The 15,332-nt window shown below is 36.9% G+C and overlaps 2 protein-coding genes across 2 annotated transcripts in view; one reads left to right on the top strand and one right to left on the bottom strand.

Annotated features, from left to right (window-relative positions):
- On the bottom strand, positions 1-12,809 carry PNO1 (partner of NOB1 homolog). The gene is made up of 7 exons (XM_074287100.1): positions 12,246-12,809; positions 10,548-10,697; positions 5,975-6,058; positions 5,662-5,722; positions 4,850-4,967; positions 1,034-1,104; positions 1-272 (listed from the first exon to the last, which is right to left on the bottom strand). The coding sequence occupies exons 1-7, from the start codon at positions 12,426-12,428 to the stop codon at positions 205-207; spliced, it is 735 nt and encodes a 244-aa protein (XP_074143201.1). The 5' UTR covers positions 12,429-12,809; the 3' UTR covers positions 1-204.
- DNAAF10 (dynein axonemal assembly factor 10) overlaps positions 12,747-15,332 on the top strand; it is a 40,680-nt gene continuing 38,094 nt past the window's right edge. Inside the window, exon 1 of the mRNA XM_074287098.1 lies at positions 12,747-13,089. Coding sequence (XP_074143199.1) covers positions 12,907-13,089 — 183 coding nt within the window. The 5' untranslated portion in view covers positions 12,747-12,906. The remainder of the gene's footprint in view (positions 13,090-15,332) is intronic.

Raw genomic sequence — 15,332 nt, 5'->3', positions numbered from 1 at the left:
TGCATTTAATTTTCATTGCTTTAATAACTAAAATATATGGCAATGGTAATAAAGTGCCTATAACATATTCTTCTAAGACTTGGGTGGGCAGATTTTATATTTTGCAGGACAGGTATCAGATTATTTTCTTTTAAATCACGGTATAAACTATCCTTGTGTAACCTTTCTCATCTTTCAGAAAGTTGTAAGTCCTTTATTTTGAAATTAAAATCTATCTGCTGCTCTGCTAGCCACAGCTCGAATGTTACCGTAGACCTTGGATGGAGGACTTCCTACAAAAGAAAAAGTAAAATTAAAACTTCACAAAATGTATAGGAAAAATTATGTAAAGAAAGACCAGAGCTACAAATTTCCATTAATCTAATAATGTTGACAGGAGACCTGTTCTCAATTAGAAGTAGTACCAAATTAATCCCAATATAAGCCACTTTCCTAAAATATGATCTTTGAAAGGAAATCATAGGTAATATACTGAAAAAGAAAATAGACTACGAAATGAAATGTGGTATAGAGGGAATAGTACTAGACATCCTTAGCAAGTCACTGTGAACTTGGTTCCTCATCTGTAAAATGGGGATATCCTGTAGCACCTGTTTCTCACAAGGCTATGATGAGATTCCAAAGATTATGCACACCACTTTATGAAGTGCAATTTCAATGTCAATTAAGATTTTTGCATAAGAGTTAAAAGGAAGGCAGGGACAACTATTCAGCAACTCACTCCTTGTCATTTCACTATATGTGTATATATATATATACACAATATTTATATACCCAAACAGATAAGCGCTGTATTTCTGAAAGCCAGTAGTTAGATCTTGAGAAAATAAAAAAGAGACTGAAAAATCCTTTCTTTTTCCCAATATTAGGTAAAAGTAGGAAAATTCTTTTCCACCATTACCAAAACTTCACCTAATTTTTACTTCCTCCTTAAAAAGTATTATCTTCACTGTAGAATGAAGTTAGAGATTTCCCTACTATCACATTACTATATGTTTCCAAAGAACAAAGTTAGGCTATTAATTGCATTTACCAAGGATGAGATTGCAGATGGCTGTTCTTGCCATTTTAATATTTTGGAAAGAGCCAAGGATATGAACTTTCCTGAAAGACAAAATAAAGAAACATGGATGTAATATATAATACTATTTTTCAAAATAACCACTTGATGAAAAACAAGATCTAAAGTGTAAAATTATCCAAGTCATTTTCTAAAGAATCCTACAAAAGACTAGTTGTGATTATATAGAGATGCTTCTTACTCCTATAACATATGGATTCCAAAAATGCCAAAATGCCAAACAATTGTTTGTCTTGGTCATAACATTACAGCCTTTCACCTGTTCACCCTCCATTCCATACCCCTCAAAAAGGAGAACAATATTTGTAAGGTCTTTTGTTGTCTTTCCCTCTGAATCGAGAGAATAAACAAAGGTTAACATGATGGAAAGGTTTCCTGACAAAATCAGGAAAAAAATTTAAATCCCAAATCTGGGGCTTGCTAGCTGTGTAACCATCAACAAATCAATTCACTTTGGGTTTATGACTTTGTAAGTTTTAAAAGTACTTTATTCATATGGAGAGTGATTTTATTTTTTAACATTAAGATGACTTTAAAAAACTGATTATACTATTAATACAGTATAAGTAGCATTATCATGGAACAAGTTTAGGGTAAATAAAATGGTTAGTGTTTTTAGTATATACTATAAAAGTTGAAAGGATGAATTCTTTCAACAATCACTTATTAGTGGAATGTACATTAGAATGTCAAAACAAAATGTATTTATCTCTTTTAAGAACTGAAAATGTTCATGTTCCTACTTAGTTTCATGATTCTACAAGTAATTACAAAAAAAACAATGCACAAGGGGTTGGGTTTGGTTTGGCTTTGGTTAATAGATCCTTAAAATTTTATAACTAGAGACAATTAACATAACTCTCAAATGCAAGAATGAAAAAAGCCTTTCTGCTTCTAGTGATCCTGCTAGGATCATGGTGTAAAAAGTATCAAAATGCTTTTATTATATGTAAGGAATAGTCAGAGGATTATAGATTTTGAGTTAGAACAGTCTACAGAGTTCACCTAATCCAATGAAGAAGCAAAAAGATGAAAAATTTTACTAATTTCTGAAAATAGCATCTTAGCCTCAAAAAATTTAACTAATGTTAACTAATTTTCTGCAAATTACAAACAAGGTTTATATTTGTCCTCTGTTTATCCAACAGGTTTAAGATGTTTTATTCATGGAAAGTAATAATTGCTTCTTGACTTACTGAAAATAATGACAATGGATTTTGAATGAAGGCAAAAATCTGCAACCCAAAGGAACTAATTGCCAGAAATGAATATGAAAAAGTCATTCCTAAATTTTAAGTTATATCAAGTGTAAGCAAATTTATCAACTCAAAGATCACTGATAACGTTGGGGTAGAGAAGTCTGAATAAGCCAGGTTCTGCTGTGTTGCAAAGAAAGTAAGGATGTAAAGCCACAGATACAGGGAGTACAAGCAATTGTTTCTAAGAGGTTTTGAAAGGGAGAGGAGTGGTGAGAATCTGAAGGGATTGCAAGGTCAAGTGAAAATGTAAATTTGGGAGACCTGGATATATCTGTATGAGAAGTGACTGAAGAGGCAAGCTCACAGAGGAAAGTGAAAAGATGAGATTATGTAAAGGAATTAGCCTTGTAAAGGAAAAAGGCAACCCGTTTCTGAGACTGGAATAAAAGAGTAGAAGATGGAGGACAGATAAATGTGAAGAAGTTTTTAAAAAGTACTTAGTAGGTACAATGAAGTTTATTAACAGTTGGTCTATATTTTCTCAAAGTAGGTGAGGTCCTCAAGAAGGATAAGGAGGGGTACAGGGAGACTTAAGAAGAAAAGAACTTGGATAGAGAGATAAAAACCAAGTCCCTGGCCACAAAAAAAAATAATTTTGCATGTCAAAAATTGGTTTCAATGACTAGGGATGGGAGGGTGCTCTCCCCTCAGTATCTTTTCTGAAAATGAATGCTTTATATATCTAGTTGATTCTCTCCAAAAAACATATTTTGAAGGCTCCTCTATTTCACCGATGTGCATATCCAGCACAATTTCAGAGAACCTAATCTTATCCATTTTTTTCTCTCCACAGAAAATGGTCAAAAGAAAAAGCAGACAATTTTCAGATAAATTATAACTATTTCTAGTCATATAAAAAAAATCCCTTCTAAGTCACTTCTGATTAAAGAAATGAAAAATCAGACAACTCTGAGGTATAACCTCTCAGAATGGCTAAGATGACAGTAAAAAATAATGATAAATATTGGAAGGCATGCAGGAAAACTGGGACATTAATTCATTGTCTGTGGAGTTGTGAAATGGTCCAGCTATTCTGAAGAGCAATTTGGAACCATACCCAAATGGTTATAAAATTGTGCATTTTCGTTTTTCTTCCCAGGTTATTTTAACCTTCTGAATCCAATTCTTCTTGTGCAACAAAAGAACTGTATGGTTCTGCACACATATATCGCATCTAGAATATACTATAACATGTATAATACTACCTGCCATCTAGGGGAGGGGATGGAGGGAAGGAAGGGAAAAATTGGAACAGGAGTGCAAGGAATAATGTTGTAAAAAATTACCCATGCATATGTTCTGTCAATAAAAAGTTATAATTATAAAAATTAAATTAAAAACAAAACAAAAAAAAAGATTATATGCTTTGAAAGTTCCTTCCAGGTCTAGATCTATGATCCTATGATAATTTCTTTATTGATAACTATTAAGTTTATTATTTTTCACATCACTTTATCACTTCTTGCACATCAAACCACTGTCTTTAATATCCTATATTTATGACTACTTTATGTGTAACCACTAAAAAAGAAACTCAGAAAAATAACTTTTACAGACTTAATTTGAGAACCAAAAAAGATAATATATGGGGAAAAGCTTTCAAAGTTATATAGAATGCTAAGTTACTGTTCATCCATGTCTTTGTTCATTTAGCCTAGAAAAAGTTACCAACAAGTATTATATATCTATTCTTTGCCAAGAATTGTGTTCTAGAAATCCTCCCAAAATTTACTGTTCTCTTTAAATTCAGCAGTTTTTGGATTCATTTTAGTCAACATATTTAAAAGTAAAGTAAATTCATAAATTTAGTACGTAAGTAAACTATTTAAATAAACTGTTAAATACAAAATATGATTTTATAAAGAAATCAAACTATATAGAAAATATTTGTATGTTCCTAAACTAACAAAGTGATTTTTAAACAAGACATTTATTTTCTAAAAATCTCTAAGGTTTTGTTTGTTGGTTTTACCTCCTCACCTCCAAACCCCTAACAAAACAAAAAAATTCCCCTTTGGGAAAAAACTGAATTCCTATCTCTAGATATCACAAATTTCTGGATTTTTTGGCAAACTCTTCTCACAATCATCCTGTTTACTTTGTGGTTTCATTATACTATATAACCTCTGTGCCATCTGTCTGTTCCTAAAATGATGATCAAGGTAGATCAGCTTTAACTTTAATTGGGTTAATCTGAGCTTCATTCTTAGCACTCTAAAGTCCTTTCAGCTTCTTTGTGAATATAAAATGGCTATTCTCTAGCTATTTTTCAAAGGTTTTTCTTGAGCAAAACTTAAAGCATCTACTCAACAAATTTCCTGTGGATGCTATTTGAAATCTCGACTTTTAAAAAGACAAGAAAGAATGAAGATGCTATACATTCCTCTCATGGCTAATGAAAGACTCTCACCCTAGGCTTTAATTACTATTCCATGAATTTAACATCATTTTCTTTTGAACCCAAAAGATAGTTATAAAATAATTTTCTTTTCCAATGTTTTATACTTACAAATCAGCCAAAACTATCCGTGTCCGTGTCACGTTTTCTATGGTAAATTTAGTTTTCCCTCCTTTCCCAGCAATTCTTCCTATTGCCCTAGAAAGGTGGTCTCCTTTTAAAGGCTTTACTACATTAAAAAAAAAAAAAAAAAAAAAAAAAGACAAAAGTTCATTAGGGAGAGATTCTAAAGATGCTAATCTTAAATGTTATCTAATTAAATTTTACTTTTTATTCATCCAATATTAAATGTCCACAAGTACAGGCACTATGCTAAATATTAGGAGAGAGAAACTGAAAACAATGTCTGTCTGCAAGAATCAAATACTTCCAAACAATAAAATTAATAACAATAAAGATATACATGCAGACAATTATACATGAAATTAAATATCTCTGTAAACATTATGTGTACAAAATACTCTGAGTTCAAAGACAAAAGACATCATTCTTCAAAGGAAGAGGCAATGACTTTCCCTTGAATAAGAAATGCCAGGGGATAGTTCATACTTATAGTATAGCTAGCACAATGCAAAATATCTGTTTAGAGAATTGGGCTTTGAAAAAATGTATGAGTTCGATTTCAATAGCAAGAGATTTAAGGTGATAGAAAAGATTTACGGAACAATATAAGCAAAAAGAACAAATGCAAAGAAGAATAAACTTCCTTTACTGCACTATTATTTCTAATTGTTATTTCACTGCCAAAATTGTCTTTTGTCAAAAAAGAGAGCATAATGCATTTGAACAGGTTAGCATACAAGGAAACCAAACATAACTTTCAAAAGTTTAGAAAGGTAATACTGCAGAAAAAGAGTACTTACCATCTGTAATTTCAAAAGACTCCAGGAAGAGGTCATCTAGTCTTATAAGAGCAAGTGCATCCTAAAAATTAAAAAAGGAGGAAAAATTAAAAGTTAATTTTATATAAAAATGTTGTGGAATGGGAAGAGAAAGAGATAAACTGCAGATCTCAAAGTGGGGGGAAAAATCAATTAGTTATTTCTCCAAGTGCTAAAATTATATGAAACTCCTAACCCACAATTAAACAAACTAGAAATTCAATTTTCAAGAGATGCCAAATTCATAAAAACTTCAGGTTGAGTTACATCACCATTTAGGTATAAGATCACTCACCTCTACTTGAAATCCAAGAATAAAAGCTTTCACAAAATCAACTGCTTTTGTCAAAGCACTTGCATCTCTGGTTTCTTTACAAGTCTGTAAGAAAACAAAAAACACTGGGCTGAAAAAAATCAAATATTTACAGAATTTTGTTAAGAACTTAAGTAAAAAGTAACAGCAAGATTATGTGATGATCTACTGTGATAAGACTTAGCTCTTCTCAGCAGTGGTGTGATCCAAGACAATTCTAACAGATTTGGGATGGAAAATGGTATCTAAATCTAAGAACTATGGGGATTCAATTTTTTCATCTCAGTTTCTTTGTTTTTTATTTTTTGTAGGGTTTTTCCCCTTGTGGTTTAATTTTTCTTGTATAACATGGCAAATATGGAAATATGTGTAAAAGTACTATATGTATATAACCTATATCAAATGGCTTGCTGACTTGGGAGAGAGAAGGGAAGGGAAGATGGGAGGAAAAAAATTGGAACACAAAATCTTACACAAATGAATGATGAAAACTATCTTTATGTGTATTTGGAAAAATAAAACACTGAGGGAAAAAATGAATTACCTAATAAATAAATTAAGACTGAAAGGGAAGAAAAACCTAAGTAAAAGAAAAAGTAAGAAAGTTTATTTGAGGGGGCAGCTAGGTGGCACAGTGGATAGAGCACCAGCCTTGAGTTCAAATCTGGTCTCAGACATTTAACACTTCTCAGCTCTGTGACCCTGGGCAAGTCACTTAACCCCAGCTTCAGGGGGGAAAAAAAAAGTTTATTTGAATTACTGTCGACTCTATATACACAAACTTCTTCAGGCTCTATAATTCATGAACTTTCACTTTAAAATACTTACAACATGCCCAGCTGTCCCCAGTAGATGTTAACCTACAATCACTAAGCATTTACTAATCTCCTAGACACTGGGGAGACAAAGACAAAAGCAAGATGGCCTCTGTCTTTAAGAGAGCTTCCATTCTAATGAAAGGATAAATAGGGACAAGAAATACATTCTGTACTTTCATTAAACTCCCTCCTTTACTAATGCTGATCAATAGTCATAGATGTTGAGCTGCTAGAACACTGAGCAGTCAGGTGATTTGCCTGACAGATCCAGATTGGAAGCCAGGAAATACCAGCTCTAAAGTCAATTTGTCTATCCTACCACCAAAAGGATATAATATAAATACAAAGCAGAGTATGGGGTGGCAGTGGAGGAGTGGAAAGTTCTTGTGCGCAAGAAAAGCACTAACAATTGCAGAACAGAATTAATACAAGATGTAGGTAAGTTAGGGAATCTAAAAATTAAAGGTCAAAAGGAAAAACATTCCAGGAAGAAGAGATGGACTATGAAAAAGCATGGAAGTAGAATATGAAATGCCATACACAGATCACTGTAAATAGGACAATTTCTTTGGAGCACAGATTATATATGTAGCAGTAATGTATAAAATTATCTTGGAAAAGTAATAATGGAGTTAGTCAGAAAGGGGCTTTAATATTGTCAAATAGAGTAATGTATATTCTTAAAAGCAGGTATTTCTGTGAATTAAGTCTGCTTTGATCACAAAAATGTCCCATTCCATTGTTAGAGTTTTGTTTTATTTTGTTTTTTTAAGTACAGAAATCTATTTCACTGTCACACATACCCATTGCCTTCTCTGGGGAGAGGAAATATAAGATTATGGGACTTTAAAACAGCACAATCGGGGCAGCTAGGTGGTGCAGTGGATAGAGTACCAGCCTTGAATTCAGGAGGACCCAGGTTCAAATCTGGTCTGACACTTAATACTTCCTAGCTGTGTGACCCTGGGCAAGTCACTTAACCCCAGCCTCAGGAAAAAAAAAATAATAATAAAAATAAAACAGTACAATCCATGCAAACTTTCACAGATACCTGTAAGGAAAGAGGCCAAGTCAGCCCTTTTTGTAGTGGCTAGAAACTGGAAAATGAACGGATGCCCATCAATTGGAGAATGGTTGGGTAAATTATGGTATATGAATGTTATGGAATATTATTGTTCTGTAAGAAATGACCAACAGGATGAATACAGAGAGATTTGGAGAGACTTACATCAACTGATGCTGAGTGAAACGAGCAGAACTAGATCATTATACACTTCAACAATGATACTGTAGGAGAATGTATTCTGATGGAAGTAGATATCTTCAACATAGAGAAGAGCTAATTCAATTCCAATTGATCAATGATGGACAGAATCTACACCCAGAAAAGGAACACTGGGAAATGAGTGTAAATTGTTAGCATTTTTTTGATTTTCTCCCCAGGTTATTTTTACCTTCTGAATCCAATTCTTCCTTTGCAGCAGCAACAACAACAACAACAACAACAAAATTCGGTTCTGCACATATATATTGTACCTAGGATATATTATAACATATTTAATATGTATGGGAATGCCTGCCATCTAGGGGAGGGGGTGGAGGGAAGAAGGGGAAAATCGAAACAGAAGGGAGTACAAGGGATAATGTTGTAAAAAATGTTATAATTATAAAATTAATTAAAAAAAAAAGAAAGAAAGGAGGCCAAGTACGAACTACTGTGAGCATTCCATTGATATCACATTTTTCAATCTAAATCAGTGTTTTTGTTGCACTCAACCCAAAGACTCTCCATATTGTCTCTCCTACCACTGAAGTACAGGGTAGGTCAATCCAAGAAATACTTGCCTTCCTCCTAAAATCTAACTTGTTTAAAAACCTTAATGAAAAGCCAGTGTAGACAGTTATTTCTCAATTCAGCTCCTTCCAATAGCCATGGTACATCAGGGAGTGGTCTAGTGTAACTAATTTGTGGCTCAAGTACTGCTCCTTCCTCCCTTCCCTCCCAGATGTCTCACAGTTCTTATTTTCACTTGTATCCATGGACTATTATTAATACTGGTCTCATTATTTGATCATGACAGGATTATTTAAGCCATACCATGATATGAAGCAACTGAAAGTCAAAGTGAGAAGTGATGCACTAAAATAAGTACTATTTAATTTAGTAGAACCACTGAGGACTTAAGAGATATAGAAATGGAAGTATGTTTAAGTATGATTGGGGCAACTAAAAAGAGATAATATAACTCATGGGACAAAACAGCAGAACTGCAGCTAAATCCTGGAACTTAGCACACACAGGAAGCCAGTATCTCACATACAAAATTATTCCAGAAAACCCAACATAACCAAGTTATAGCCAATAAACCAGAAGGTTGCTTCTGGAAAGTAGAACTCTTTTCCCCTACCTTCTCAATCAAATCACACACTTGAAGAGCAAGTAATATTTAAGTGACTAAACTCCATGATAAAAAATGCTTTTAAGGCTTACATCACTTTTTTTTTTTTTTTTTTTGGGGGGGGCAGATTCACTGACAGAAAATATTTGTTCTATGTGGTAGGTTTGATTTAATATATACACATCTCAACTCCCTGCTATCTCCACACAAAGCATATAAAATATAAATTATAAGGTATAGAAAAAGAAATGAAAAGGAAGGAAAAAAACCAACTCAATTAAGGAACAGAATTTTTTAAAAAAAAGAATTTAGTAAAGGGAATTTGAAATGGCTAGTTTCATGAAGGTGGTGGAATTTAAAGTATGCAGAAAAATGAGTAAAATTTGAATCCTGCAGCCTGTCTTCTTCTGAGGAAGAGCATAATATGGTTACAAATAGAGAGGTGGCAATACTCAAGAAAAAGGTTAAAAACAAGTAAATATGCTAATCTATGAACGTACAGCAAGTATTTTAAAGTTAGAAAAGGGATTAGCAAAAGTCTGAAAAGGCAGAATGAATTCTGACATTCCACTGATTATGAAGAAAATTCAGTAAACATTCTGATTTTAAAAATCTGAAAAACCTTAGAGAATATTTTTAAAAATGTTCTGATACATACCACCTCCCTGAGGTTATTATCCGGCTTTTGCTCAGGAGTTTAGTATTTTTTTTTTTTTTTTTAATAAGTTTACAAGGCAGGATATTCCAATTCTGCATATCTTTACAATGGCAAAAGTTCTCCTTTAGAAAGTGCTGAATCTGATGCTTTAAGTTCTAAAATTCACTGGTCTTCCACCTGACTTCTACAGTTAGGAGCTATCTCAAATCAGTTTTTGGATCATTTAACTAGATACTACCACAATAACCACAATAGCACTAATAAAGCCACACAAAGCAAATTGTTGGTAAACAGAAAGGTGTCTCATTGGAAACATGAAGAAAGCAGTAATTAATTGTGCAACTCTAAAAACAATCTGAAATACAATTTTTTTTTTTTTTTTTTTTTTTTTTTGCAAAGGAGGAAGGGGAAATTCTACAAATAAATGATAAGGTTCTCCAAATCACATCTTTAAAACATCCCCTCTTGATGCCATACGGCTACAAATCAGAGAATATCACAATCCCCAAACAATCATAGTAAAATAGAAAAATACAAGATGAATATAAATAGGTTAAAAGTTAATTGACAATATGGAGGAAGATTATTAAACAGAATGATAATAAGGAAAAACAATTGATCATGGTTCAATGTGTGTAAGAGAAAAATGTTTGTTGGGAAAAAGTTGGCATTTTCCTTACCCTGATTTCTACATTTCTTGACTTTAAGTTAAATCGTATCTGAAGTCCCAGGTGTTCTACAACAGGCGTAAATATTTTCATCCAATTCTCTTTTAATGGGGTGTATCTGTTGGTAGGCACTGGAATTTTTCTTATTTCATCTTTGCCACTCTATAATAAAGATGCACAGTTAAAAACTAAGAGAGAGGTGAAACCCCCCTATATCTTATGGAATAAAAACTAAACAATTACATTTTTATGTAGTAAATAAGAACATTAAAGTCTATTTCTGACACCAGGGGTTATGAAGGTTATTCTTGAAGGTTTCAACTACCAAGCTGCTTTAACCCCTAGACAGATTTCAGAGATGAATACAAAAACAGTCATCTGACCAACACCGACTCTACTCTCCAGAAGTTCTCATTCTACCAGAGAGAGGCTACAATATATCAGATAAATATAAAACAAAGTATCTCCTTGTGAAATCAGGGAGAAGGGAAAACCAAGACAGATCAGATTCACAGCCCAAAGAGTAACAGAGCAGGGCTTCTCAACCTTTTCCCTCTAGCAGCCTCTTTTCACCAGAGAAATTTTTATGGGAATCTGAATATTTAGATACATAAACCAAACATTTACTAATAATAAATCATAATTTCTTGACCCCCCCCCCACATTCAGTTACCAGACCCTATAAGGGATCTGGAATCACAGTTTAAGAAGCTGGGACCTAGGACACTTAAAGAGTTAAGCAGCATGTCCAGAGACATAAACCCAAAATTTCCAGACTATAGAAATCAACTCTATGCAGTGTTGTCTCCTGTCTCCCCAGACCCAGATTTCGAAACCACCACTAGTCCCACAGCTTCACAGCTCTGAGCGGAGGCTGTCAGTCAACAATGTTTCCCTCTAGTCATTTGATCCCTTGCAAATCTGAAAATAATTCAGGTCACTGAAAAATAAAAATAAAACAAAGTACAAGAAATTCTGCACTACAGGTAATCTTAAACCTCAGGCACTTCTCTTTCATCTAAGAAGTTGCCGCTTGGGTACGCGTCTTCCCTAGATATCTAAAGAAATAGCTGTCTCGTCTCAGAGACACCTTGATAGCTTCACTACTAAAGAAATAGCCCATCTCCTAACATGGAGATATTCCCTTATTTAATCACTACTATTAGCCTTTTTCGTGCAAAATTCATGCAGAGGAAACCTGAGACATTCACATCACCACCCAATAAAATCGTCAATGGCGAGTTGAGTGTGAGAGGTTGAAACTCAAGCACTCTCAATGCCAGCGTCTGAACCGGAGGCTCTTAGCCTGTGTCCCGGGATCCTAGTGCTCTTAGTGCAGAACTGAATGAGCTCAGAAGAAACCGGAGACGTTCAGAGTTTGAGAATTCATCCCAAATGTTCACGTTTGTGCCTGAGCAGAGACAGAGCACTCCGACCTCCTATGGTATGGGTCTCATCAGCCAAAGTCGGAAACTTGACTACCACGACGATGTCATTTTGATTCTCTTCTAGAACGAAGGGGGCCCCATGGACAACCTGTGGATCCTCTCTCTGACTCAAGTTTTCAAATGCAAAAAATTAGATAGTTGGAATTGGGGAGGCGGGGAACAAGAACAAAAACCCACAGACTCGGCTCCCGCCCCGTCTTTCTTCCCCGCCCCTCTTTAGGGATAGGAACCTGAGCCTCGTCCCGTCCCCTCCAGACCGTACCAAGAGAGCGTCCCCGGACAAAGGAGGAAAAACGGGCTTCCTGCGAGGCTGGGGTCTCTCGGTCTCCATCTGGCCCTCCGGCAGCTGCTCCTCTGCTCGCCGCTTTTTGCCCCTCGCGCCAGAGACCTTGGTGAAGCCATCCCCGTCCTCCGCCGCGCTCTGCGTCTCCATCACCGCCTCCATGCTGCACAGCGGAGAGGAGCCACTCCAGATGTTTCCGGTATCCGCACGTGGAAAGATACAAGACGCAGGCGCGCGCCGAAGACCCAACTCATTCTCTCTCCACCCCTTTATTTTGGCCCTCTAGCAGGCTATCTTCTGTTATGCCTAAGTCTTTCCATCGCTTCCGCTTACAAAATGTTGCCGTAAGCCAAATGAAATCTCTTTATCTTAAGTAGAAAAAAGTCTCGAAAAAAAATAAGAGGTAGATTTTCTTCTTAAGCTGAAGATCGTCGAAATAACGATCAGGCATTAATGACGGCAACTAAGTTAACTTTCTCCGTTGGGGGATTGGGACGGGAGGTGGAGGTGAATGTGCTTCCGAGTACGGCAAGCGGGAGAGTCAAACGCAGTCTTCCCTGGAGAGTGAGTAACTAGTACTCGTTTCCCACTTAGCGACGGACGCTGCAGCGGGCTGCCGGGCATCTCCTCCGGTCCTGCCATGAGCGCTTTCGAGAAGCCTCAGATCATTGCGCACATCCAGAAAAGCCTCAATTACACGGTGTTTGACAGCAAGTGGGTGCCCTGCAGCGCCAAATTCGTCACTCTAGGCAACTATGCTCGGGGCACTGGCGTCATCCAGCTCTACGAGATCCAGCATGGGGACGTGACGCTGCTGCGGGAGGTGGGTGCCGCCCGCTGGGCCTCCCCGCCCTAGGCGCTGCCCTCCGTCCAGCTGACCCCCCCCCCCCCAGCCAGTCAATAAGCATTTATTAAGCTTGCGTTAAACGCGGGGGACACAAAAGTCGGTGTCTGTCCTCAAGGAGCTTACAATCCAATGCGGGAGACGACATGCAAACAAAAAGGAACACCAAATTAAATACAAAAATATTAGGAAATAGTTAATGAAGGGGGAAGCTCTGGAACTAAGACAGGTAGAAGATAGGATTTTAACTGGGATGAAAGGGAGCCAGGGAGGCTCGTAGGAAGAGGAGGAGTGCTCTACGCAGGGGGGACAGCTAGGGAAAACCCCCATGGTGAGATGCAGTGGTTGTGGAACAGCCAGGAGTTCCCAGTCCTTGGATTGAAGAGTTCATGTTGAGGAAATAAGATGTAAGAAGACTGGAGAGGTAGGAGAGTGAGGTTCTGGAAGACTTTGAATGCCGGCACTTTGCATTTGCTCCAGGAAGCAAGAGGAAGCCTCTGGAGTTTATTGAGAAGCGGGGTGACCTGATCGTACCGTAATTTTGTGAAGAGCATGAGTGGCTTAGGATGGATGGGGCGAGACTCGAGACAGGCAGATCCTCCGGCGGCCTCTGTAGTAATCAAGGTGTGGATGTCCATGTCAGAGGAGAAAGGGGGGGTGGTGTTGGAGAGATGTTGCAAAGGTGAAATGGACTGGACTTGGCAACCGCATGGATATGGGAGGGGAGGAGGGGAGCCGTGCAGGATGACTCATAGGTTGTGAGCCTGAGGGATTGGGAGGATGGTACTGGGCAGTGCCGGAATAGGGAAGGTTCGGGGAAGGTGGGGGGGGGGGGAATAATGAGTTCAGTTTTGTACAAGTCGAGCTCCAACATCCGATTAGAAATGTTTTGAAAAGCACTTGGACTAGGCAGATTGAAGATCAGAAAGATTAGGGTAGATTGACTAGATTTGAGAATCTACTGGCATAGATAGAAGGAGAACTTGGAGAGTTTGAATCCTGAAAATCTAGGGCAGTGGTCCTCAAACTTTTTAAATAGGGGCCAGTTCACTGTCCCTCAGACTGTGGGAGGGCCGGACTACAGTAAAAACAAAAACCTCACACTCTGTCTCCGACCCTCAGCCCATTTGCCATAACCCGGCAGGCGGCATCCATCATAGCCTGCAGTTTCAGAACCCCTGATCTAGAGAGAGGAAGGTGATGAAGAGAGTCAAAGGCTACAGAGAGGTTGAGGAGAATAAAGACTGAAAAAAGATCATTGAATTTAGCAAATAATTCCAGGAGGGAGGAAGAGACCTCGGACCAATAATTAAATGGAAGGATCCAAGTGAGGAGGTATTTTGAGAATAGAGAGTCATGGGCATGTTTGTAAGTAGTAGGAAAAAGACTAGTAAACTGCTGAGAAATTGAAAATAAGTGATAGATGAGAAGTATGACACAGGAAGCAATCAATTAAAGAAGACCTAAGGAATGGGAACCCTTGATTAGGTAGAAGCATTAGACTTAGTAAAGAAGAGGACCAGCTCTTTGTGTGAAACAGGAACAAAGGAGAAGATAGTGGCAGAAGGCATATAAAATGATATGAAATGAGGAAGAAAGTTGAAGAAGAAACTCTTAAACAAACGGCCTCAATTTTTCTGTAAAGTATGAGTCAGGATTCTCAGCTAAAAGAGTTGAGGGAGGGATTAAAAAATTTGGAAGAGCCACTGTGGAAAGTGGGATAGCTAGTTGCGGAAGATAAGAGTAGGATTGCCTAGAAGCAGTGAAGGCCCACTTAAGATTATGTAACATAATGGATTCAATCAAAACTATTGCATGAGTCTCTGTGCTGTAATTCAGTAGCAATCTTTAGGAGTGAAGGTGGTAGTGAATGAGAGTGATCTAAGACAGATTCCTGTGCTTGGTAGAGCACAACTAATACTGTCATAAGGGGGCTAGGAACTAAAAAAAAAAAAGACAGTGTTAGGTTGAAGTGGTTTATCAGAGAGTTCAGATTGGAGAAAGAAGATAATGTAGTGTAAGGAAGATAGGCTGGGAGGAGATGAGTGGTCGGGGAATTGGAGATCTAAGATGTGGACAAAAAAAAAAGTAGGGGTTGCCAAAAGAAGATAGGAAGAGGTGGAAAGTCAATAGATTTTCATCACATAAGAGAATTTCCAAATTCTTGAATGCTGAAGTGGTGCATTTGTGAGTGATGATGAGATCGAATTTGTGAGTGATGA

This window comes from Sminthopsis crassicaudata, chromosome 2 (assembly GCF_048593235.1).
Source record: "Sminthopsis crassicaudata isolate SCR6 chromosome 2, ASM4859323v1, whole genome shotgun sequence".
Lineage (NCBI taxonomy): Eukaryota > Metazoa > Chordata > Mammalia > Dasyuromorphia > Dasyuridae > Sminthopsis > Sminthopsis crassicaudata.
The sequence above is the reverse complement of the archived record's forward strand: the minus strand, read 5'-3'. Positions and strand labels throughout refer to the sequence as shown.